Here is a 25,692-nt window from a genome sequence, read left to right as displayed (position 1 = left end):
ATAGGCATAAGTATTGTGACATAATGTGTAATAACAGCCCATAATGCAATAAATATCGATGTAAAAACATGATGCAAAATGGACGTATCAATTTTCCATTAATACAAAGCTTCTACAAAATTTGCTCTTTTACTTTCCTTTACTTTTTTGTCGTTTTGCTATTATCACTATCTATTTAATTTTGATTTTGTAATAACTAGCAAGACAAGGGGACAGACAACCCCCTTGCCAAGTTGGTTGCAAGCATTTTTTGTGTTTGTGTGCAGGTGTTGTTTACATCATTAGCTTGGTGACTCCTACTGATTCGATAAACCTTGATTCTTAATTGAGTGAAATACCTTCTGCTGTTGTGCTACATCATCTTTCCTCTTCGAGGAATCCAACAACTCCTACGGGAGTAGGAGAAGAATTTCTGGCGCTGTTGTCGGGAGTCGACATCTACCAAATCAGGTACCTTCCAAAAACTCTTCTTAGAGTTTTCACCCCTCCACATTGTGCCATGCCAAGCTAATTGAAATGGTTTCTATAAATTTGCCATCTTTAAAAAAACTAGTTTCCTTTTTTTGGACATGTTCACATGACTAAGCTATCATGACACTTCTATTTGTTAGACCATGGCATTTTTGTTAATTGGACCATGGTAGTTTTAGTGTAGGTAGCATGGCATTTTAAGTTTCTTTTAGACTATAGCATTTCTCTTATTAAAACGATGGCATTTTTCTTACTTTCAGACCATGGCATTTTTCTCATTTGGAGCATGACACTTTTTAATTTTGTGTTCGACCATGGCATTTTTCCCATTTATACCATGATACTTTTTAATTTTGTGTCACACCATGCCATTTTTCTCATTTAGACCATGGCACTTTTTAATTTTGTGTTAGAACATGGCATTTTTAATTAGACCATGGTAGTTTTAGTGTACGTATCATAGCATTTTTATTTTATTTAGTATATGGCATTTTTATTATTAAAATGATGGCATTTATCTTTTTTAGACCACAACATTTTTGAAGAGCATGACATTTTTATTATTAATAACATGTCACTTTTATTCTTTGGTTCATGGTTTTTTTACTATTGAGATCATGAAAAAGAAAATATAAGAAGCATGGCAATTTAAAATTTTGGATCATGGCATTTTTATTTTTATCTTTTGATCATGGGCAATTTTCCTCTTTTGCTCTTTAACAATTTTCAATATTTGAATCATTTTCTCATCATATAATCTGATATGTAGATGACATTTTTATTTTTAATAACATGGCATTTTTATAGCATGGCAATTTTATTGTTTGGACATGGCACTTTTTACCATTGATATCATGACAAAGAAACTATAAGAAGCATATGCCAATTTCAATTTTTGGATCATGGCATTTTTATTTTATTTTTAGATCATGGGCATTTTTCTTCTTGTGCTCTTTTAGAAAATTTCAATATTTGAATCACTCTTCTCATCATAAAATCTGATATTGCATGGCATTTTTAGTTTAAATAACATGGCATTTTTACCACTAACAGCATGGCAATTTTATTTCTTGGATCATGGCATTTTTTTACCATTGAGATCATGACAAATAAAATATAAGAAGCATGCCAATTTTAATTGGATCATGGCATTTTTATTTTTATGTTATGGCATTTTTATTTTCTTTTTTGATAATGGGAATTTCCTTTTTCGCTCTTTAATTTTTTTAATCAAATCTGCCACGTATGACTTATATTTTTATGGCATTTTTCATTTTCGCGGGCTTGCTGCGTGCTTCTGATCAGCATTTCTATCTTTTTGTGATTTTTTTTTGCTTTAGACAAAGAGAAATACAGAGCATGGCATTTTTATGTTTTTTCTGTGTGTGTTTACTATTTCAAAATGAGGCCAAAATGTCCAATTGTAGGCTTCAGGGTGCGTTTTCTATCTGTGTGTGTTATTTTTGAAGTGTTTTTGTTTGGCTCAACAAGGAAGATGGTTTGGGCCTGGAGTCAGGAAAAGGCCTGGGTGCCAGAAACTGGGGGGGGGGGGGGGGGGGGGGGAACCAAATCGTAGTAATAAAATTAAAATGGTCGTTTTGCGGAACACAAACCCCAAATATGGTAGTTGTTGGCTCCTGAGCTACGGAACATCTCAGCGACGACTCACGAGTGACGGTCAGGCCGAGCGGCAAGTCGCCTCCGGCAAGCCGGCGGTGGCGACTTGCCACTACGTGGCCGGCATCGCTCCCTGCAATCGAATAGTGATGGTCTGCAATCGAAACCTTCTCACAAAAAAGATGCCACAAGTACTCTAGGAATTCTAACAAAGATGCCACAAGTACTCTAGGAATTCTAACAAGTTCAAAGATAATCGATTCATTCCCAGAACAAGGTTCAACATTATTCCTGCAACAGGGGATTTTCACAACAACTATTATTTGCTACAAAGACCGGTCTATTTAAACAAACAGCCTCCAATGGGTACAGCTAAACATCGCTCGCAAGCACTTCCTCCGCTTCGTCAGGTCAACAAGGGGCCGAATCACATTCAACCGCACATACACATGTATATACAAACTCCCAACCTTGCACTACAAGAAGTATGAGAGCTGCTCCTTCTTCCTCGACCCGCCTTTGCCGTAGAGCTCGTTCCATTCCTTTAGGGCAGTCATGATAGACCCCTCACCAGCCAAGCTCGCGCCGACCTACGTAGCGTCAAATGCGTAATTGTTTAGCAGTGTGTTCCTGGGGTGAAAAGACTAGCAGATAAAAAATTCATCAGCAACTTACTTGATCCTTCGCCAGCCTCAAGTCCTCCATGGTTAGCGGCCTGAGGGCGACAGTCCCTTCGGTTGCGCCTTTGACGCCTTTCTCTGTCTCCCCTTGCTTGGTTTCTGGCATGGCATTCTCGCCTTTCTTGCTTTGTGAGCTTTGTGCCGCGCCTCCCTGACTTTTGGGCTGCGCTTCTGGCTCCTTAACTTGCACTGCATTTTCCTTCTTATCCTGGGACATCGAATTATCGAGCCGGCGTGAGATGATGATATGATTGGTGCAACACATCTAAACCAAACCGATGCATGTGTTTGCAGGCTTCAATTGGGACACACACTTGATATATGAAAAAAAAGACAAATCTACTGCTCATAAAATTTAGTGGAGGGGTTCTTTTCTCTTGGTTTTACCTTTACCTTGTGTTGTTCTTTCTGAATGAGCTCTCTAACAGGGCGGTAGGCAGCTGTCACACAAAGATTCTGGGAAAGAAGACAACAACAGTTCTAGTCATTCAGGGAATGATCACTTGAATATACAGTTCCTACTTCACCAATGATTCAGAGATGTTACCTTCAGATCACTTCCACTGTATCCTTCAGTCGATGTTGCAAGCTCCTTAAAGTCAATACCTTCTTCAACCTTCTCTTTGGATAGCAGCTTCTTCAAAATCAACTCTCTACTTTCCAAAGCAGGGAGACCGACCATTATTCTGTTTGAAAAAACATGACACGTCAGCAACTCATCTAGAGGTCATCAAAACACAGATTTTCACATAAAAAGAACACATTTAAACAAACCTGTGCTCAAACCTCCTAACAATCGCTTCATCGAGGTCAAACGGTCTGTTTGTTGCAGCAAGGACAAGAATCCTTTCATTAGACTTTGACAAGAGTCCATCCCAATGAGTCATGAACTCATTCTTGATTCTTCGCGGGAGCTCATTTTCATTGCGTCGATCACGCTGCCCTAACAAGCTGTCCACCTCATCCACGAAAATAATGGCCGGTGCAAGTTTAGTAGCCAGACTGAACAAAGCCCGGATAGTCTTCTCGGCATCTCCATAATATTTTGACATGATAGTGGACAAGGAGATGTTCAAGAAGCTAGCTCCGGATTCATTTGCTAAAGCCTTGGCCAGCATCGTTTTCCCTGTCCCTGGAGGTCCAAATAGTAGAATCCCCTTGCATGGCTTCAGGAGACCACCATTGAAAAGTTCAGGCCGCTTAAGTGGAAGCATGACAAGCTCCTGAAGTGACTCTTTTATATCAGCCAGTGCTCCGATGTCATCAAATGTGACTCCTATTTGACTGGCCGGTACAACAGTTGGTCGGATCAGCTTTTCGAATTCGTTGTCTGGAGTAACCTGTGACTTACGCAAAATCGTAAACAATAATGATGATTAGTAAATAGTACTTTGCAAACTACTAAAGACAAGTCTTTGCTAGTTGAAAATATGGGATCCTTACCTTCTTTCCGACATCCTTTGGTTCCACTGTATCTTTTCCAAGGCTGCTGCTCTCTTGGAAAATTCTTAATCCATGAGATAAGCTGTGAAACAATCATGTTCAGAAAACATGTTAGCTTTTTTTTAGATAAAAGAAAGTCTCTACCCCGACATAGATAGTTGGAGATAGAGCAATGGACTATCCTGATAAATTAGCTAACCTCTCTGCAGGAATAATGAGCTTCCCGTTTCTGTATTCAGGGACCTTGTTATCCATCAAATGGTAAGAGACTGCTGGGGCCATAATTTCTTCCACATAGCTGGCAATGGTTTGTAAATCGTCATCTGGATCTAATGAGTCCAAATCATCACAGATCAGACTGTTGGCGGAGAGCACCTCTGCAATCATATTTGTAAAGATTTGACCCTTGGTTTTCTTAGTATCTTCTTCTATTTGGGTTTTCCATTTCACAAGATCAGTCTCCTCCTTGGGAGGCTTAGTCTCCAGAATGTATGGGAATATATCACTGACAACCTCATCAACGTCATCACCATCTGCATCAGATTCGAGGAAGTATGAACCAATTATCAAAATTCGTCCAGACAGTTTGCTCAACATTTTCTTGAACATTGAACATGCTGCATCTGAAGCACCAAGTAATAGGTTGACATCCCTTATGTAAACGATAACTGGATTGCATTCAGAAACGGAAGTTATCATCTGCAAAAAGAAAATCAATATCAGCTCATCAGTCATAACATAAGCAATGCAATGTTGTGGATGGTGCAGCTGAATGCCTCAATTACCTTGTAAAGAGATTTTATGAGAATTTTCTCATCTAAATTCCAGCTTTGTCTGATTGGACCTGCATTGAACAGGAATAGTAAGTTAATTGCGCATGCAAAATCATTATAATCGCATTCACAAGAAGGCACAGAGGGGATACACATATCATAGATAAAAAAATAGAGCCCTTAAGCTTCCTAGTTAGAGTTGGATGAACCAATATGGAGCACATTTTAATTTGATGGACCATAAATCAATGAGGGTGTTTGGTTGTCTGAAGCTCGTCGAATCATTTGATCAATCAACACATGAACCGTGGCATAAGTGACGAGAAAATATTGAACAGACAGACAACTCACCCAAGTCTTCCGAAGGTTCATGGAGAAACGCAGCAGGCAATAAAGATACATGCACCCGAATTGAAGGTGTTTTAGTGCAATTACTGCAGAAGCAATATAAAAAGTGAGACTCAAATAGAGTAATCTTTGTCTCGAGTTTAATATCCTCAATTAGATGTGTTTTTACCTCGTCCTCAAATCCAGAAGGCTCTTTTCATATTTCAGTGAGTCTGCATTAATGTTTCATGAAAACACAATCAGAACAGCACAGAAATTGTAGGAATTGTGATGCTTCGCATATTCGTATGCATGATTGATAATGAAAACGAGTTGATAGGAAGAAACCGTGCAAGAACAAAAATAAAAGCAAATGTCGGAGCTTCCGTAATGGACTAATAAAGAAAATGCTAGTGGCTAGTGTGACATCTCAGAAGGTGACTAGTGATTTCATACCTGCTGGCTCATCCTTCTTGCAGAAAAAGTTGAAAGATCCAACCAAACCAGACACTTTATCCAAGGCAGACTCTGTTAAGGATCGTTTACGAACCTTCATCAAAGAACAAATCATCGGTAAGATGGTAGCCATATGAATGCAAGTTTTTACAAGCTAGTAGACGCAACAAATCCTCCTGTGCTGTAGAAAATGTATATCCAGCATCTCTACTTTTTCGAATTGTTCATCAATGGGGACAAACTAATGATGTCCTTATCAAGGACCCCGTGGTCGACCCTTTTAACTTGCACGTTTTGTTTCCTGAGGTAATGAAATGGCCAAACCTGACAACAGAAAGGTGGTGGGGCAGGGGCCTCAATATATAACTAATAAACAAAACATAAAAACAGTAGGTCCACAAAACCAACTAATGAACCGCACCGGGGATCACTCCCTGTTTTTCGAAATAACTGATGAACCGCACTGAAAATTCTGAATTCTTTCCGTCCCTCAAAATAGCAATCAAATGTAGCACAGAAACATGAAACCTATCAATCACAGGACGGGATTAACAAACTAACCAGGGCACTGCTTGCACTCCCGTATTTGTGTTGGATCTGCATTTGGCATATACAGCAAGAAACAGTTCAGAATCAACTGGCTACAAAATGGCATCCGCAAACCTAAGTGCCCAAATAGTTCCCCACTAACCTGGCGCGAGAACTCGGCGATGTCGAGCAGCAGCAGGCGAGCGTCGAAGTGGTGTGCCAGAGCCTTGGCGAGCGACTGCTGGTATGGTTCTGCAAGAACAAGCTGCCCATGTGAAAAGAGACAACCTTTGCGAACAAGCCAACCCACATTTTAATTACGAGGCGAACCTGATGGGCCGCAGAGCAGTATGGTGCGGCTGGCGGCGGAGAGGACCCGGATGTGGCTGGGCAAGTTTATCTTGCTCAGATAGGCGTACCCGGCGCTCGTGAGTGCCAGCTTCGTCTCCTCGCTGCAATCACAACATGTAGATAAACAATGTAACGCATGCTTGATGATTAGCTGCTTTTCGCCAAACACATTCGAATTCCGGCTGACGGCCTAGAAGTTAGTAGAACACATGGGTCTGCCCACCAAATACCCGCGAAGTCGTATACTAATCGGTAATCGCTCCTCGCTTTTCCCAATGAAACCGAGGGGAAAGATCGCACATATACTTTAATGGACTTTTAATCCCGAAAACGCGCGGACCTGAGGTAGTAGGGGAAGTCGTCGAAGGTGACGCCGCTGTCGAGCCCGTCGACCACCAGCCGGCGCAGCTCCGCCTCCACCTCCGCGCCGGCGACGCCGCCGTCGTCTGGGGTGGACGCGGTGGTCAGGCGCGCCGACACGAGCCCGATGCCGACGCCGACGCCGACGGTGACGGCGGACGCGAGGAGGCTTCCGTGCTCCATGTGGAAGGCCACAGCCGCCGCGACACCCGGACTAGCACCGCCGCCTCACGCGCGTGCGCTCGACTTATGAACAGGGCATGCAAGTTTGGGTTGGGCGAAGGGGCGGATCGATCCGTAGGTTGTGTGGCGGGCGGGGCTGCTGTTTATATAGAAGACGCGGACGGGTTCGTCTGGGTCCCGTCGGGTCAACAAGTCCACAGTATGTCGCCGTCAACAAGGATTCGGAATTGCCAGAGGTGCCGACTCGGCTGGATTTCCTTGCTGGTCGCCAACCCCGTCTCGGCATCGCAAACCGTTGTTTATGCAGAGGAATATTGCACGTTCATCTGACGGAAGGTTAACGGAGAGTTAACAGCCGGATAGAAAGCCCCACTTTATATATAAAGCACAAATACGTTACTTTATTATTAAAAGCGCACCTGACAATCCACACACACGCGTAGCAGGCATCGATGGGTGTACTCGGGTGACTGCGCAAGGACCACATTCCTAGTATTAGCATTCTTTTCTAGTGCAGTAGTTTCTCACATCATGGACATAGGGCAATATTTAGAGTTTCGCTGAATTTGCTTGCTAATCAGAACTATCAGACCTGGATTATTACACATTTTTGTGCATAAAATTGGTGTGTATAAACCCCAATTGAATAAGAGTCCATTGTAAAATAAAAGAAACGCAACGAAGCGTTAACAGTAGGACATGTCGTATATTGTTGAAAATGATAATATGAAGATTGGATGTGTGCAGTTAACAAGAGCAAATACACTTGGTTGGTGCACCCATGAGAGTACATACACGTGGAGTGGGAGCCGATGGAGGAGGATGAGTGCACACGCAACAAACTATACAACAAGGGACCATTATCTTTTTCTTGTCGTTCTTTCTTACTATAACTCTTCCCCACAAAAAGATACTGAAACGGAAAACACTGATATGTGTATTTTCCTTCTTTACACCCTGGCTCATATTGCTTTCGGTGCATCCCCTCACCGTGTTGTATGAGCACAATCGATGAAAACAAAATGGTTCAATCAAAGCATTCCAAATAAATAAGAAAGAGATAAGAGTCTAGAAGGCAACCTTGACAACCATGTCAATAGATAGTATTGATGTTAATAGATAGTGTTGTTCCTTCTTAGTGTAATGCTTTCTTGCAAGAAGATATTGAAACCGGCGATACTAATGCATGTACTTTCCTTCGCAACAACATCATTGATGGATTCTTCCTAACTTGTATTTGTCGACGTTGTTGAAGTGGAAGAGGGATGTGGATGTAGGGACCCGGTGTACCTGACCAAAGCCACCGATTGTACGTGCAACAATGATCCCAGGATCGACTTGGCACTGATGCACGCCGAACTGGTTATCAAAGTTTACATACATGTATCATGTCTTACACAAAAAGGGTCCTCATGGACCAAGTCTTACAACATTTGCCACTAGGCAAGTATTCAAAACAACTGAAGTAGAAACACATCTTCAACTTCAACATGGCCCCCCATCAAACTGCTAATGCTAGAAGAAAGCTCACTCAGAGAATAATCTAGCCCACCAAGACATCGTCGTTGTACTCTTCCATCTGTTGGTCGTCTCCAAGGTCTAGCCAAAACAACAAGCCAGTTGAGTACGTTGAATGTACTCGCAAGCTAACAGTGGAATGTAGGAAAATATTCATGCAACTAAGTCTAGAAAAGGCTACTAGTCCAAGGTCTCAGGTAATTTCATAAAGTCGTATGACGGTGGGATACCATGGTGGGAATCGTAGTAGAAAACAAAGAAAATGCCCTCTCGAATCAAGAACCGGGATCACTATGAAGATGCATACAAGGTTTGATCGGATCGTTGCCAACTTTGAGTTGTAGCGGAAGAAGAGTTGGTGTAGATCATTCTTGAACTCCCTCGAACCACCCCACAAATGATCACTCGAACAATAATCGAAAGGAGGATCTCTCTACATATTGCATGCGTACGAAGTAGATGATCCGGCAGTGCTTCACCGTCTAGAGCTTGGTGTCACTAGAGAACTAGAGGTGGGAGAAGAGCCTCATGAGATGTCTCTAATAATATGGAGAACTAGAGAAAACTAGAGGGGGCGACCGAAACCGGAGGAACATGTGTGTTCTAGCGGGACGCCCCCTCGAGTATATATACACTAGTACAACAAGGTGCTATACAAAGGTTTTTTAACCCCTTTCCGCGACGGTGTTCTGAACCGTCGCCAAGTGAGTGACTGCGATAGGGGGTCCTTCCCACACGACCCAGAAACCATCAGGGATAGGCCCTTCTGGCACACACGCTCGGTAAAATGAGGTCGTGTGCGACAGGCGAGCGATCAGATACGGTTATACGTACAGTTGTGCTAAAAAAGACAATTATACATGCCCAATCATTTCCGGTCGTATTTACATCCCACACAGTCAGCCCCGGCTAAACGTTTCCGTTTGTATGTAGATTCCACACGGTCAATCCAAAGAATACGTTTTTGTTAGTATGTACACCCCACACAGTTAATCCAAGAAGTACGTTTTCGTTCGTATATACATCCCACACAGTCACTCCAAGGAAAACGTTTCCGTTCGCAGGTACATCGCACACAATTTTTCTCATTAAATCGTTTGTGATAGCGTTGCCATTGCACATGATATTAACAATTTTATCGTTTGCGTTATTGAATGCATCACACATGGTGCGTAGAAGAAATTATGTGGCAAAGGCTGTTCATCACACACACGTTTTATGTGGTAAACTTTACGCAAGGTGGCCTAACGCAAACGGTTTTAAAGAGGATGTCGTGCGCGATTGTTCATTGATCCAACACGGTTTATTCCTAAAAACCATGTGCGTTGCCTGAGGTCATTGCCCACAGTGTTTTCTCAATAACCGTTTGCAATAGAAAAACCCAATTAGTAGGCTAATTGCCCTATTATTAATAATCCATTTATTAATCTAACTGACATTTCAAATTAAGCACACAATATATTTCATTTTCATATTAAGGAACCAGGATTACATAATTGAAATACATCAGAGTACAACATCATATAGCTTCGGTACTCAGCTGTTGGGGAACGTAGTATTTCAAAAAAATTCCTACGATCACACAAGATCTATCTAGGATAAGCATAGCAACGAGCAGGGAGAGTGTGTCTACGTACCCTCGTAGACCGAAAGCGAAAACATTAAGTAACGCGGTTGATGTAGTCGAACGTCTTCGCAATCCAACCGATCAAGTACCGAATGTATGGCACCTCCGCGATCTGCACACGTTCAGCTCGGTGACGTCCCTCGAACTCTAGATCCAGCTGAGGCCGAGGGAGAGTTTCGTCAGCACGACGGCGTGTTGACGGTGATGATGAAGTTACCGACGCAGGGCTTCGCCTAAGCACTACGATAATATGACCGAGGTGGAAATCTGTGGAGGGGAGCACCGCACACGGCTAAGAAATCAACTTGTGTGTCTATGGGGTGCCCCCTCCCCGTATATAAAGGAGGGGAGGAGGGGGCCGGCCGGCCTCATGGGGCGCACCCCAAGGGGGGAATCCTACTCCTACTAGGAGTAGGTTCCCCCTTTCCTAGTTCAACTAGGAGGGGAAGGAAAGAGGAAGAGGGAGAGAAGGAAAGGGGGACCGCCCCCCCCCCCCCAATTCGGATTGGGCTTGGGGGGGGCGCGCCTCCACCTGGACGCCTCTTCCTCTCTTCCACTAAAGCCCATGAAGGCCCATTAACCCTTGGGGGGTTCCGGTAACCCCCCAGTACTCCGGTAAATACCCGATACACCTCGAAACCATTCCGGTGTCCGAATATAGTCATCCAATATATCAATCTTCATGTCTCGACCATCTCGAGACTCCTCGTCATGTCCGTGATCTCATCCGGGACTACGAACTACCTTCGGTACATCAAAACACATAAACTCATAATACCGATCGTCATCGAACGTTAAGCGTGCGGACCCTACGGGTTCGAGAACTATGTAGACATGACCGAGACTCATCTCCGGTCAATAACCAATAGCGGAACCTGGGTGCTCATATTGGCTCCCACATATTCTACGAAGATCTTTATCGGTCAAACCGCATAACAACATACGTTGTTCACTTTGTCATCGGTATGTTACTTGCCCGAGATTCGATCGTCGGTATCATTATACCTAGTTCAATCTCTTACTGGCAAGTCTCTTTACTCGTTGCGTAATGTATCATCCCGCAACTAACTCATTAGTTACATTGCTTGCAAGACTTATAGTGATGTGTATTACCGAGAGGGCCCAGAGATACCTCTCCGACAATCGGAGTGACAAATCCTAATCTTGATCTATGCCAACTCAACAAACACCATCGGAGACACCTGTAGAGCATCTTTATAATCACCCAGTTACGTTGTGACATTTGATAGCACACTAAGTGTTCCTCCGGTATTCGGGAGTTGCATAATCTCATAGTCATAGGAACATGTATAAGTCATGAAGAAAGCAATAGCAATAAACTAAACGATCATTATGCTAAGCTAACAGATGGGTCTTGTCCATCACATCATTCTCTAATGATGTGATCCCGTTCATCAAATGACAACACATGTCTATGGCTAGGAAACTTAACCATCTTTGATTAACGAGCTAGTCTAGTAGAGGCATACTAGGGACACTATGTTTGTCTATGTATTCACACATGTACTAAGTTTCCGGTTAATACAATTCTAGTATGAATAATAAAAATTTATCATGATATAAGGAAATATAAATAACAATTTAGTATTGCCTCTAGGGCATATTTCCTTCAGTCTCCCACTTGCACTAGAGTCAATAATCTAGTTCACATCGCCATGTGATTAATACCCAAAGGGTTTTACTAGAGTCAATAATCTAGTTCACATCGCTATGTGATTAACACCCAAAGAGTACTAAGGTGTGATCATGTTTTGCTTGTGAGAGAAGCTTAGTCAATGGGTCTGTTACATTCAGAGCCGTATGTATTTTGCAAATTTCTATGTCTACAATGCTCTGCACGGAGCTACTCTAGCTAATTGCTCCGACTTTCAATATGTATCCAGATTGAGACTTAGAGTCATCCGGATCAATGTCAAAGCTTGCATCGGCGTAACTCTTTACGACGAACTCTTTATCACCTCCATAACCGAGAAATATCTCCTTATTCCACTAAGGATAATTTTGACCGCTGTCCAGTGATCCACTTCTGGATCACTATTGTACTCTCTTGCCAAACTCATGGTGAGGTTCACAATAGGTCTGGTACACAGCATAGCATACTTCGTAGAACCTATGACTAAGGCATAGAGAATGAATTTTCATTCTCTTTCTATTTTCTGCAGTGGTCGGGCATTGAGTCTGACTCAACTTCACACCTTGCAACACAGGCAAGAACTCCTTCTTCGACTGTTCCATTTTGAACTACTTCAAAATCTTGTCAAGGTATGTACTCATTTGAAAAAAAAACTTATCAAGCGTCTTGTTCTATCTCTATAGATCTTGATGCTCAATACGTAAGCAGCTTCGCCGAGGTATTTCTTTGAAAAACTCCTTTCAAACACTCCTTTATGCTTTCCAGAAAAATTCTACATTATTTCAGATCCACAATATGCCATTCACATATACTTATCAGAAATGTTGTAGTGCTCCCACTCACTTTCTTGTAAATACAGGCTTCTCAAAAAGTCTGTATAAAACCATATGCTTTGATCACACTATCAAAGCGTATATTCCAACTCCGAGATGCTTGCACCAGTCCATAGATGGATCGCTGGAGCTTGCACACTTTGTTAGCACCTTTAGGATTGACAAAACCTTCTTGTTGCATCATATACAACTCTTCTTTAAGAAATACATTAAAGAATGTAGTTTTGACATCCATTTGCCAGATTTCATAAAATGTGGCAATTGCTAACATGATTCAGACAGACTTAAGCATCGCTACGAGTGAGGAAATCTCATCGTAGTCAACGCCTTGAACTTGTCGAAAACCTTTTGCGAAAATTCAAGCTAACACTACTATCAGCGTCCGTCTTCCTCTTAAAGATCCATTTATTATCAATGGCTTGCCGATCATCAGGCAAATCAACCAAAGTCCACACTTTGTTCTCATACATGGATCCCATCTCAGATTTTATGTCCTCAAGCCATTTCACGGAATCTGGGCTCATCATCGCTTCCTCATAGTTCGTAGGTTCGTCATGGTCAAGTAACATGACCTCCAGAACAGGATTACCGTACCACTCTGGTGCGGATCTTACTCTAGTTGACCTACGAGGTTTGATAGTAACTTGATTAGAAGTTTCATGATCATCATCATTAGCTTCCTCACTAATCGGTGTAGGAATCACTGGAACTGATTTCTGTGATGAACTACTTTCCAATAAGGGAGCAGGTACAGTTACCTCATCAAGTTCTACTTTCCTCCCACTCACTTCTCTCGAGAGAAACTCCTTCTCTAGAAAGGATCCATTCTTAGCAACGAATATCTTGCCTTCGGATCTGTGATAGAAGGTGTACCCAACAGTCTCCTTTGGGTATCCTATGAAGACACATTTCTCCGATTTGGGTTTGAGCTTATCAGGTTGAAGCTTTCTCACATAAGCATCGCAGCCCCAAACTTTAAGAAACGTCAACTTGGGTTCTTGCCAAACTACAGTTCATATGGTGTCGTCTCAACGGATTTAGATGGTGCCCTATTTAACGTGAATGCAGCAGTCTCTAAAGCATAACCCCAAAACGATAGCGGTAAATCAGTAAGAGACATCATACATCGCACCATATCTAATAAAGTACGATTACGATGTTCAGACACACCATTAGGCTGTGGTGTTCCGGGTGGCGTGAGTTGTGAATCTATTCCGCATTGTTTCAAATGAAGACCAAACTCATAACTCAAATATTCACCTCCACGATCAGATCGTAGAAACTTTATTTTCTTGTTACGATGATTTTCCACTTCACTCTGAAATTCTTTGAACTTTTCAAATGTTTCAGACTTATGTTTCATCAAGTAGATATACCCGTATCTGCTTAAATCATCTGCGAAGGACAGAAAATAACGATATCCGCCGTGAGCATCAACACTCATTGGACCGCATACATCATTTGTATTATTTCCAATAAGTCTGTTGCTCGCTCCATTGTTCCGGAGAACGGAGTCTTAGTCATCTTGCCCATGAGGCATGGTTCGCAAGCATCAAGTGATTCATAATCAAGTGATTCCAAAAGCCCATCAGCATGGAGTTTCTTCATGCGCTTTACACCAATATGACCTAAACGGCAGTGCCACAAATATGTTGCACTATCATTATCAACTTTGCATCTTTTGGCTTCAATATTATGAATATGTGTATCACTACGATCGAGATTCAATAAACCATTCACCTTGGGTGTATGACCACAGAAGGTTTTATTCATGTAAACAGAATAATTATTCTTTGACTTAAACGAATAACCGTATTGCAATAAACATGACCCAATCATATTATGCTCAACGCAAACACCAAATAATATTTATTTTAGGTTTAACACTAATCCCGAAGGTAAAGGGAGTGTGCGATGGTGATCTTATCTACCTTGGAATCACTTCCAACACACATCGTCACCTTGCCCTCAACTAGTCTTTGTTCATTTTGTAACTCCTATTTCGAGTTACTAATCATAGCAACTGAACCAGTATCAAATACCCAGGGGCTACTATGGATACTAGTAAAGTACACATCAATAACATGTATATCATATATACTTTTGTTCACTTCGCCATCTGTCGTGGAATTGTCATGGCAGATGTCCTCGTGGAAGGACTTAATTGTGAGCCATTGCGACGAGGTTAACTTAAAGGGGTTAAAACGGGACAAAGGACACGAGGAAGTTTATATTGGTTCGGCACCTTGCGGAGAAGGTAAAAGCCTAATCCAGTTTGAGGTGATATTGCTAGGGTTTCGACTACCAGGGAGCGAATACGCTTGGCCTGGTTTCGATCAGTTGTTTCTTGCCCTAAGCCGCTGCCGGGTCGTCCCCTTATATACACGGGTTGACGCCCCGCGGTTTATAGAGTCCCGGCCGGCTCATACAAACGTGTCCGGCTCGGTAACTTATCTTACATGCCTTACAACACAAGTCACATATACATGGCGGTTTATACTCATGGGCCTTAAGCCGCCTTTGGGTTTTGGGCCTTTGAACGAGCCTATTACATGAACCGCCATCTTCAAGATATTCACGGGCTTGGTTTATGAACCACCCTTGGGATAACATGGCCCCTCCTGGGCGGGTCATATCGAATAGTCATATCCCCAACATTAGGCCCCAGGTTGATTTGAACTTGTTCATGTCAATCTTCAACACTTAGAAAAAATCCTTCTTCATCTTCCTGTGAAATATTGTAACCCGCCATGACATCACCTCCTGAAATTGCGGTGACCCGCCATGACGTCACCTGTTATTAATACCACATACAACCCAAATCTTAATAAATCTTCTTTTTTAATGAACCTCCGAAAATCGAGGCACTCGCACCGTCACATATCCATTTCCTTGTCTCCTTGATTCCCGCGCCTGCCACTTATCCTTCCAGTCCTATAAATAAGGCCACGGGTCCTCTTTCCATTCTCCCCTTTTGCCTTCTCGTCTTCGTCTTTCTCCTCGCAAAGCTCCAGCGCGCCCGAGCTCCGCCGCCTCGACCTTCGTCCACTGCCTCAACTCTGGCCGCTGCATCGCCCTGAATGAACCAGAATGCCGTGGCGCCCCTCCACTGTCCATCAGCGTCGGTAAGCCTTCACCTTTCCTCTTAATAGATCTGTCTTAGGGTTCGTTGTTCGTCGGCGTTCATCACCGTTCCTCCTTCTCTTTCCTAGATTGCATAGCTTTGATCTGAAAAACAACACAGATCTTGCGCGGTAGCAGTTTTAGCACTTGTTTTTTTATATCAGAATATATCCTCATTGCAACAGATCTCATCTGGGCACCCCCACTTTTCTGCTGCTGCCACCTTAGTTTTAAATTTTATTTCCTTTTTCTGAACTGCCGCAGATCCAATCTTATAGCTATAATCTGTAAAACCTGTTTGTCCCAACACTTAGTAAAAATTCACTCATGTCAGATCTTATATACCAGTGCTTGTCATGGCGGCTTACATCACCGGCTTATAATTACCCACATATCTAGGCCCCATTTAAGCCGTCATTCTAAATATATAATGTAACTTTTACTTTCATCTTAATGAATCAATTTGAACTGGCAAAATTTTTATTTCCTTTAGGCTTCTTCACAATGCCGCCAAAGATAGTCACTTCATGTAACTGGGTTCCCTCCATTGTCACTGAGAACACATTCAGAGATTTTGTCAAAATTGGGTACTTGCCAGCAAAAATTGTCATGCACTACCGCGCCCCTGATCCAGGCGAAGAAAGACCTCAGCCAAAGGATGATGAAGTCATTGTTTTTACTGATCACATGAATCTGGGCTTCTCACCGCCCGGTTCTAAATTTTTCCAAGATGTTCTGCACTTCTTTCAACTCCATCCTCAAGACATCGGACCCAATTCCGTGTCAAATATCTGCAACTTTCAAGTCTTCTGCGAAGTATACCTTCAAGAGGAGCCCAGTGTCGAACTCTTTAGGGAATTTTTTTATTTAAACTGCCAAAATGAATTTATGAACGGACCCAGCTTGGAACTTGGCGGAATCTCAATCCAACGAGTAAGAGATGCCATCTTCCCTTATGCTTGCCTGCCGAGTCACCCCAAGGATTGGAACCAGACATGGTTTTACTGCAAAGATACCTCTCCGACGGACGAGAATCCACTACCGGGTTACCTGCTACCTCTTGAGCACTGCGTTGGTTTTCCCTTGAAGAGGAAAGGGTGATGCAGCAAAGTAGCGTAAGTATTTCCCTTAGTTTTTGAGAACCAAGGTATCAATCCAGTAGGAGGCTACGCGCGAGTCCCTCGCACCTACACAAACAAATAAATCCTCGCAACCAACGCGATAAGGGGTTGTCAATCCCTACACGGTCACTTACGAGAGTGAGATCTGATAGATATGATAGGATAATATTTTTGGTATTTTTGTGATAAAGATGCAAAGTAAAATAAAAAAATAAAAACGGCAAAAGAAATAGCTAAGTGTCAGAAGATTAATATGATGGAAAATAGACCCGGGGGCCATAGGTTTCACTAGTGGCTTCTCTCAAGAGCATAAGTATTTTACGGTGGGTGAACAAATTACTGTTGAGCAATTGACAGAATTGAGCATAGTTATGAGAATATCTAGGTATGATCATGTATATAAGCATCACGTCCGAGACAAGTAGACCGACTCCTGCCTGCATCTACTACTATTACTCCACACATCGACCGCTATCCAGCATGCATCTAGAGTATTAAGTTCATAAGAACAGAGTAACGCTTTAAGCAAGATGACATGATGTAGAGGGATAAATTCATGCAATATGGTAAAAAAAACCATCTTGTTATCCTCGATGCCAACAATACTATACGTGCCTTGCTGCCCCTACTGTCACTGGGAAAGGACACCGCAAGATTGAACCCAAAGCTAAGCACTTCTCCCATTGCAAGAAAGATCAATCTAGTAGGCCAAACCAAACTGATAATTCGAAGAGACTTGCAAAGATAACCAATCATACATAAAAGAATTCAGAAGATTCAAATATTGTTCATAGATAAACTTGATCATAAACCCACAATTCATCGGTCTCAACAAACACACCGCAAAAGAAGATTACATCAAATAGATCTCCACAAGAGAGGGGGAGAACATTGTATTGAGATCCAAAAAGAGAGAAGAAGCCATCTAGCTAATAACTATGGACCTGAAGGTCTGAGGTAAACTACTCACACTTCATCGGAGAGGCTATGGTGTTGATGTAGAAGCCCTCCGTGATCGATGCCCCCTCTGGCGGAGCTCCGGAACAGGCCCCAAGATGGGATCTCGTAGGTACAGAAGGTTGCTGCGGTGGAATTAGGTTTTTGGCTCCGTATCTGATCGTTTGGGGGTACGTAGGTATATATAGGAGGAAGGAGTACATCGGTGGAGCAACGTGGGTCCCACGAGGGTGGAGGGCGCGCCCAGGGGGGTAGGCGCGCCCCTACCTTGTGGCTTCCTGGTGGCTTTCTTGACGTAGGGTCCAAGTCCTCTGGATCATGTTCGTTCCGAAAATCACGTTCCCGAAGGTTTCATTCCGTTTGGACTCCGTTTGATATTCTTTTTCTGCGAAACTCTGAAATAGGCAAAAAAACAGCAATTCTGGGCTGGGCCTCCGGTTAATAGGTTAGTCACAAAAATAATATAAAAGTGAATAATAAAGCCCAATAATGTCCAAAACAGAAGATAATATAGCATGGAGCAATCAAAAATTATAGATACGTTGGAGACGTATCAAGCATCCCCAAGCTTAATTTCTGCTCGTCCTCGAGTAGGTAAATGATAAAAACAGAATTTTTGATGCGGAATGCTACTTGGCATAATTTCAATGTAATTCTTCTTAATTGTGGTATGAATATTCAGATCCGAAAGATTCAAGATAAAAGTTCATATTGACATAAAAATAATAATACTTCAAGCATACTAACTAAGCAATTATGTCTTCTCAAAATAACATGGCCAAAGAAAGTTATCCCTACAAAATCATATAGTCTGGCTATGCTCTATCTTCACCACACAGAATATTTAAATCATGCACGACCCCGATGACAAGCCAAGCAATTGTTTCATACTTTTGACATTCTCAAACTTTTTCAATCTTCACGCAATACATGAGCGTGAGCCATGGACATAGCACTATATGTGGAATAGAATGGTGGTTGTGGAGAAGACAAAAAGGAGAAGATAGTCTCACATCAACTAGGTGTATCAACGGGCTATGGAGATGCCCATCAATAGATATCGATGTGAGTGAGTAGGGATTGCCATGCAATGGATGCACTAGAGCTATAAGTATATGAAAGCTCAACAAAAGACACTAAGTGGGTGTGCATCCAACTCGCTTGCTCACGAAGACCTAGGGCATTTTGAGGAAGCCCATCATTGGATTATACAAGCCAAGTTCTATAATGAAAAATCCCACTAGTATATGAAAGTGATATCATAGGAGACTTTCTATCATGAAGATCATGGTGTTACTTTGAAGCACAAGTGTGGTAAAAGGATAGTAACATTGTCCCTTCTCTCTTTTTCTCTCATTTTTTTATTTGGGCCTTTTTTCTCTTTTTTATGGCCTCTTTTATTTTTCTTTTTTTTCGTCCGGAGTCTCTTCCCGACTTGTGGGGGAATCATAGTCTCCATCATCCTTTCCTCACTTGGGACAATGCTCTAAAAAATGATGATCATCACACTTTTATTTTCTTCGATACTTAGAACAAAATATGACTCTATATGAATGCCTCCGGCGGTGTACCGGGATATGCAATGAATCAAGAGTGACATGTATGAAAGAATTATGAACGGTGGCTTTGCCACAAATACAATGTCAACTACATGATCATGCAAAGCAATATGACAATGATGAAGCATGTCATAATAAACGAAACGGTGGTATGTTGCATGGCAATATATCTCGGAATGGCTATGGAAATGCCAGATAGGTAGGTATGGTGGCTGTTTTGAGGAAGGTATATGGTGGGTGTATGATACCGGCGAAAAGTGCGCGGTATTAGAGAGGCTAGCAATGGTGGAAGGAGGAAGGGTGCGTATAATCCATGGACTCAACATTAGTCATAAAGAACTCATATACTTATTGCAAAAATCTACAAGTTCTCAAAGCAAAGTATTACGCGCATGCTCCTAGGGGGATAGATTGGTAGGAAAAGACCATCGCTCGTCCCCGACCGCCACTCATAAGGAAGACAATCAATAAATAAATCATGCTCCGACTTCATCACATAACGGTTCACCATACGTGCATGCTACGGGAATCACAAACTTTAACACAAGTATTTCTCAAATTCAAAACTACTCAACTAGCATGACTCTAATATCACCATCTTCATATCTCAAAACAATTATCAAGCATCAAACTTCTCATAGTATTCAACACACTCATAAGAATTTTTCTTTTACTAATCTTGTATGCCTATTATTGTTAAAGCAAACTACCATGCTGTTTTGTAGGACTCTCAAAATAATCTAAGTGAAGCATGAGAGAACAATATTTTCTATAAAACAAAATCACCACCGTGCTCTAAAAGATATAAGTGAAGCACTAGAGCAAAAACTATATAACTCAAAAGATATAAGTGAAGCACATAGAGTATTCTAATAATTTCCGAATCATGTGTGTCTCTCTCAAAAGGTGTGTACAGCAAGGATGATTGTGGTAAACTAAAAAGCAAAGACTCAAATCATACAAGACGCTCCAAGCAAAACACATATCATGTGGTGAATAAAAATATAGCTCCAAGTAAAGTTACCGATGGAAGTAGACGAAAGAGGGGATGCCTTCCGGGGCATCCCCAAGCTTTGCTTTTTGGTGTCCTTAGATTATCTTGGGGGTGTCATGGGCATCCCCAAGCTTAGGCTCTTGCCACTCCTTGTTCCATAATCCATCAAATCTTTCACCCAAAACTTGAAAACTTCACAACACAAAACTTAGCAGAAAATCTCGTGAGCTCCGTTAGCGAAAGAAAACAAAAGACCACTTCAAGGTACTGTAATGAATTCATTATTTATTTATATTGGTGTTAAACCTACTGTATTCCAACTTTTCTATGGTTTATAAACTATTTTACTAGCCATAGATTCAGCAAAATAAGCAAACAACACACGAAAAACAGAATCTGTCAAAAACAGAACAGTCTGTAGTAATCTGTAACTAACGCAAACTTATGGAACTCCAAAAAATCAGCCAAAATAGGACGACCTAGACAATTTGTTTATTGATCAGAATCAATTGGAATCAATATTTTATCACGTTCTGGTGAGTTTTAACAATTATTTTCGTGAACATAAAGTTTCTGGAATTTTCTGCAAGATCAAATAACTATCACCCAAGAAGATCCTATAGGTTTAACTTGGCACAAACACTAATTAAAACATAAAAACACATCTAACCAGAGGCTAGATCAAATATTTATTCCTAAACAGAAGCAAAAAGCAAAAAAACTAAAAATAAAATTGGGTTGCCTCCCAACAAGCGTTATCGTTTAACGCCCCTAGCTAGGCATAAAGGCAAGGATAGATCTAGGTATTGCCATTGGTTGGCAATTCTTCAATAAGACATCTATCATCCTTTAGAGTTTCTTTCTTTTTATTAATTATCAAGATTTTAGGAACAAGATCGAAAAATTCATTTGTAGCAAATGGTTCCTTAATGATAGCAAAAAGATTGGGATGAATACTTATAGATTTAAGATCCGCAGTTTCCTTAATAGAGGATTCACCCCTATTTTTAGGAACATACATAAGCTTGGCAATTTTAGTTGGAGGACTTGGAGTATTCCTTACGGAAGAAAAAGCGGTTCTCAAGTTGGTAATGATACCCTCAAGTTTATCGATTCTAGTGGAATCTTGATTTATTCTTTCATTAACTATGGGTTCCTTCTCCTTAATTTTTTTCAAAGTGACTCCTACCTTAGATCCATATTGGGTAATTTGATTGTGGATTTTTTTATCCAGATTTTCAATTAACTCTACGGTAGCAACTTTATTTTCAATAATTTCAAGTCTTTGCATTACATGCTCCAAAGTTAACATAGTTCCATTAACCAAGAGAGGTGGTGAGCCAAATAAATCTATCATAGCATTATAAGAGTCAAAAGTATGGCTACCCAAGAAATTCCCTCCGGTAATGGTATCAAGAATATATCTATACCAAGGATTAGCGCCTACATAAAAATTGCAAAGAATAACGGAAGTAGATTGCTTCCTGTTAGATCTATTTTGAGCATTGCAAATTCTATACCAAGCGTCTTTTAGATTTTCTCCTTCCCTTTGTTTAAAATTGAGAACTTCATTTTCGGGAGACAATGGAGAAGATAAAGGACTAGCCATGACGACAAGGCAAGCAAAAGAAAAAAAGGAGAACGAAAAAGAGAGGGCGAATAAAACGGCAAGGGTGAAGTGGGGGAGAGGAAAACGAGAGGCAAATGGCAAATAATGTAAGGCGGGAGATAAGGGTTTGTGATTGGTACTTGGTATGTTGACTTTTGCGTAGACCTCCCCGGCAACGGCGCCAGAAATGGCTCGTTGTCGGGAGTCCAAATCTTGACTTGACCTTGCGTAAGCCTCCCCGGCAACGGCGCCAGAAATCCTTCTTGCTACCTCTTGAGCACTGCGTTGGTTTTCCCTTGAAGAGGAAAGGGTTATGCAGCAAAGTAGCGTAAGTATTTCCCTCAGTTTTTGAGAACCAAGGTATCAATCCAGTAGGAGGCTACGCGCGAGTCCCTCGCACCTACACAAACAAATAAATCCTCGCAACCAACGCGATAAGGGGTTGTCAATCCCTACACGGTCACTTACGAGAGTGAGATCTGATAGATATGATAGGATAATATTTTTGGTATTTTTGTGATAAAGATGCAAAGTAAAATAAACAAAATAAAAAGGCAAAAGAAATAGCTAAGTGTCAGAAGATTAATATGATGGAAAATAGACCCGGGGGCCATAGGTTTCACTAGTGGCTTCTCTCAAGAGCATAAGTATTTTACGGTGGGTGAACAAATTATTGTTGAGCAATTGACAGAATTGAGCATAGTTATGAGAATATCTAGGTATGATCATGTATATAGGCATCGCGTCCGAGACAAGTAGACCGACTCCTGCCTGCATCTACTACTATTACTCCACACATCGACCGCTATCCAGCATGCATCTAGAGTATTAAGTTCATAAGAACAGAGTAACACTTTAACCAAGATGACATGATGTAGAGGGATAAATTCATGCAATATGATAAAAAAACCATCTTGTTATCCTCGATGCCAACAATACTATACGTGCCTTGGTGCCCCTACTGTCACTGGGAAAGGACACCGCAAGATTGAACCCAAAGCTAAGCACTTCTCCCATTGCAAGAAAGATCAATCTAGTAGGCCAAACCAAACTGATAATTCGAAGAGACTTGCAAAGATAACCAATCATACATAAAAGAATTCAGAAGATTCAAATATTGTTCATAGATAAACATGATCATAAACCCACAATTCATCGGTCTCAACAAACACACCGCAAAAGAAGATTACATCGAATAGATCTCCACAAGAGAGGGGGAGAACATTGTATTGAGATCCAAAAAGAGAGAAGAAGCCATCTAGCTAATAACTATGGACCCGAAGGTCTGAGGTAAACTACTCACACTTCATCGGAGAGGCTATGGTGTTGATGTAGAAGCCCTCCGTGATCGATGCCCCCTCCGGCGGAGCTCCGGAACAGGCCCCAAGATGGGATCTTGTAGGTACAGAAGGTTGCGGCGGTGGAATTAGGTTTTTGGCTCCGTATCTGATCGTTTGGGGGTACATAGGTATATATAGGAGGAAGGAGTACGTCGGTGGAGCAACGTGGGTCCCACGAGGGTGGAGGGCGCGCCCAGGGGGGTAGGCGCGCCCCCTACCTCGTGGCTTCCTGGTGGCTTTCTTGACGTAGGGTCCAAGTCCTCTGGATCATGTTCGTTCCAAAAATCACGTTCCCGAAGGTTTCATTCCGTTTGGACTCCGTTTGATATTCTTTTTCTGCGAAACTCTGAAATAGACAAAAAAAACAGCAATTCTGGGCTGGGCCTCCGATTAATAGGTTAGTCCCAAAAATAATATAAAAGTGAATAATAAAGCCCAATAATGTCCAAAACAGAAGATAATATAGCATGGAGCAATCAAAAATTATAGATACGTTGGAGACTTGTCATTACCGTGTCGAACGCCTGGACCCAAAGCATAGTCTTCCTAAAAAACTTACCACTGCCGAACATGCAAAGCTTGCTCCCGCCCTTACAAAGGTTAAAGCTCTGCTAGGAAACGGGTTAACTGGCATTGATTTGGTTAGGTGCTGGGTTTCTTGGCGGATCATACCCTTGAGTCGCCGGCCCGACTTAATGTGTACTTACACTGGTGGTGTAAAGGATCCACTGCGCCACAACTCTGCGCAATTAACTGACGAGGCAATTAAGGAAATGACCAAGTCCCTTCTGAATGAAGATCCGGAAGATTGCAGTAAAGTGGGTCTGAACCCTTTCTGCAAACTTAACCCGCCACCGTTTGTGAGTCTCTGAACTCACTTGCTTTAGCTCATTATTCAAATACTTTATTAACTCAACCTTTGATGACCTTTATAGGCCGAATCCGACTTTTGGAAAAAGAAATATGATCATGAAGCTGCCAAGAAGGCCAGGGCTGCCAAGAAAGCCGCCAAGAAAACTGGCAAGAAAACCACTAAGAAGAATAAGAAGAAACCAAGCGCCTCTGATATGTTTGAACTGAATGACAGCTCCGAGTCGGAGGTAGCCCTTGACTCCCTTGGCTCCTTTTTCAATAACCTTATTGACTGTGATTATTATCAGGATGACACGGGGGGCCAGCCAAGCAGTTGAAGAAGAGGTAACTATTATTTCCTCCGGCTCAGAACCTTTGCCAAGACAGAAACTTCGACAAGTAACCCGGAAAGTAAGGTTTTCACACCCCTTGGCTCATCTAGATCTTCCTTTTTTTTGAAGCAACAGCAGCACGAGAATCGGCGACAAACCCGGACCAGTGGAGGTGAAGAATTGTCCTCCGGCTTACCGAACACTCCAGCTCCACGAAAACGTCGAAACGAGGTTCTTCCGAACTTAAACTCTTTTTACCCATTGGCGGGTCTCACTCCCCAACCACTTAACTCTGCCGATTCAATTTACCAGGAGGTTTCTCGCTCTTCCTCTGGCGACTCATCGCAGACCCAGCTGCCGACTTTTAAAACTGCCCCTGGGTAACAACAATTACTTTTGTTCTGTACCTCCTTATGCTTTCATAATTGTACTGACGTTTCATAACCCATGCAGCGGCCAAGAAAAGCCTAGTAAGAAGACAAAGGCGACCAAGCCGACTGAAGATCCTAAAGTCGTTGAACCGGAGCAGCAAGTTCCAACACCAGATGTCTCTGAAAAGCAACCAGAAGACCCTACCTATGATGTTCCGCCAGAAATTCCTGACCTCTCTGGCGACCAAACAAAACTCAATCCTTTAAATACTGAATCATCAAGCCCACTTAAACCGTCGGAGACTCATACTGATGACGTTATGATCACTGGCACCGGTTTTAAAGAACCGGGAAATCCAACTGTCTTGGCCAAGCACTCTGCCAAATAAGAGGTTATTGAAAGGCATAAAGTGAGGTTTGATGTCTCCCATTATGTGCAATTGAGTAGTAGTGAAGTACTCTCTGGCTACCTCAACCAAGTACACTCCAGCCGCGATCTTGAAATCGATATGGTGAAGCAAATGCATCAGAAATATGAGGTATGAATTCCTGCTTAAATAAGTTACATCCACCTTGCCAGTCCCCAAGTCTACTGGGTATGATTAATTTAAAT

The 25,692-nt window shown here is 42.0% G+C and overlaps 1 protein-coding gene across 2 annotated transcripts; it reads right to left on the bottom strand.

Moving 5' to 3' along the window:
- Nucleotides 1-2,323: 2,323 nt before the first annotated feature.
- On the bottom strand, nt 2,324-7,313 carry LOC109785809 (uncharacterized). 2 transcript variants are annotated; one of them, XM_020344396.4, is made up of 15 exons: nt 6,987-7,313; nt 6,626-6,747; nt 6,459-6,547; nt 6,329-6,364; nt 5,768-5,861; nt 5,502-5,544; nt 5,336-5,418; nt 4,997-5,055; nt 4,411-4,910; nt 4,212-4,293; nt 3,543-4,108; nt 3,316-3,454; nt 3,156-3,224; nt 2,764-2,976; nt 2,324-2,678 (listed from the first exon to the last, which is right to left on the bottom strand). In XM_020344396.4, the coding sequence occupies exons 1-15, from the start codon at nt 7,187-7,189 to the stop codon at nt 2,565-2,567; spliced, it is 2,412 nt and encodes an 803-aa protein (XP_020199985.1). In that variant the 5' UTR covers nt 7,190-7,313; the 3' UTR covers nt 2,324-2,564. The 2 variants fall into 2 exon arrangements, with proteins under 2 accessions (XP_020199985.1, XP_073366563.1); XM_073510462.1 differs by having other exon boundaries at nt 3,162-3,224.
- Between the last annotated feature and the right edge of the window lie 18,379 nt (nt 7,314-25,692).

This window comes from Aegilops tauschii, chromosome 3, assembly GCF_002575655.3.
Source record: "Aegilops tauschii subsp. strangulata cultivar AL8/78 chromosome 3, Aet v6.0, whole genome shotgun sequence".
Taxonomy (NCBI): Eukaryota; Viridiplantae; Streptophyta; class Magnoliopsida; order Poales; family Poaceae; genus Aegilops; species Aegilops tauschii.
Note: the sequence above shows the minus strand (reverse complement) of the source record. Positions and strands in the feature narration are given on the sequence as shown.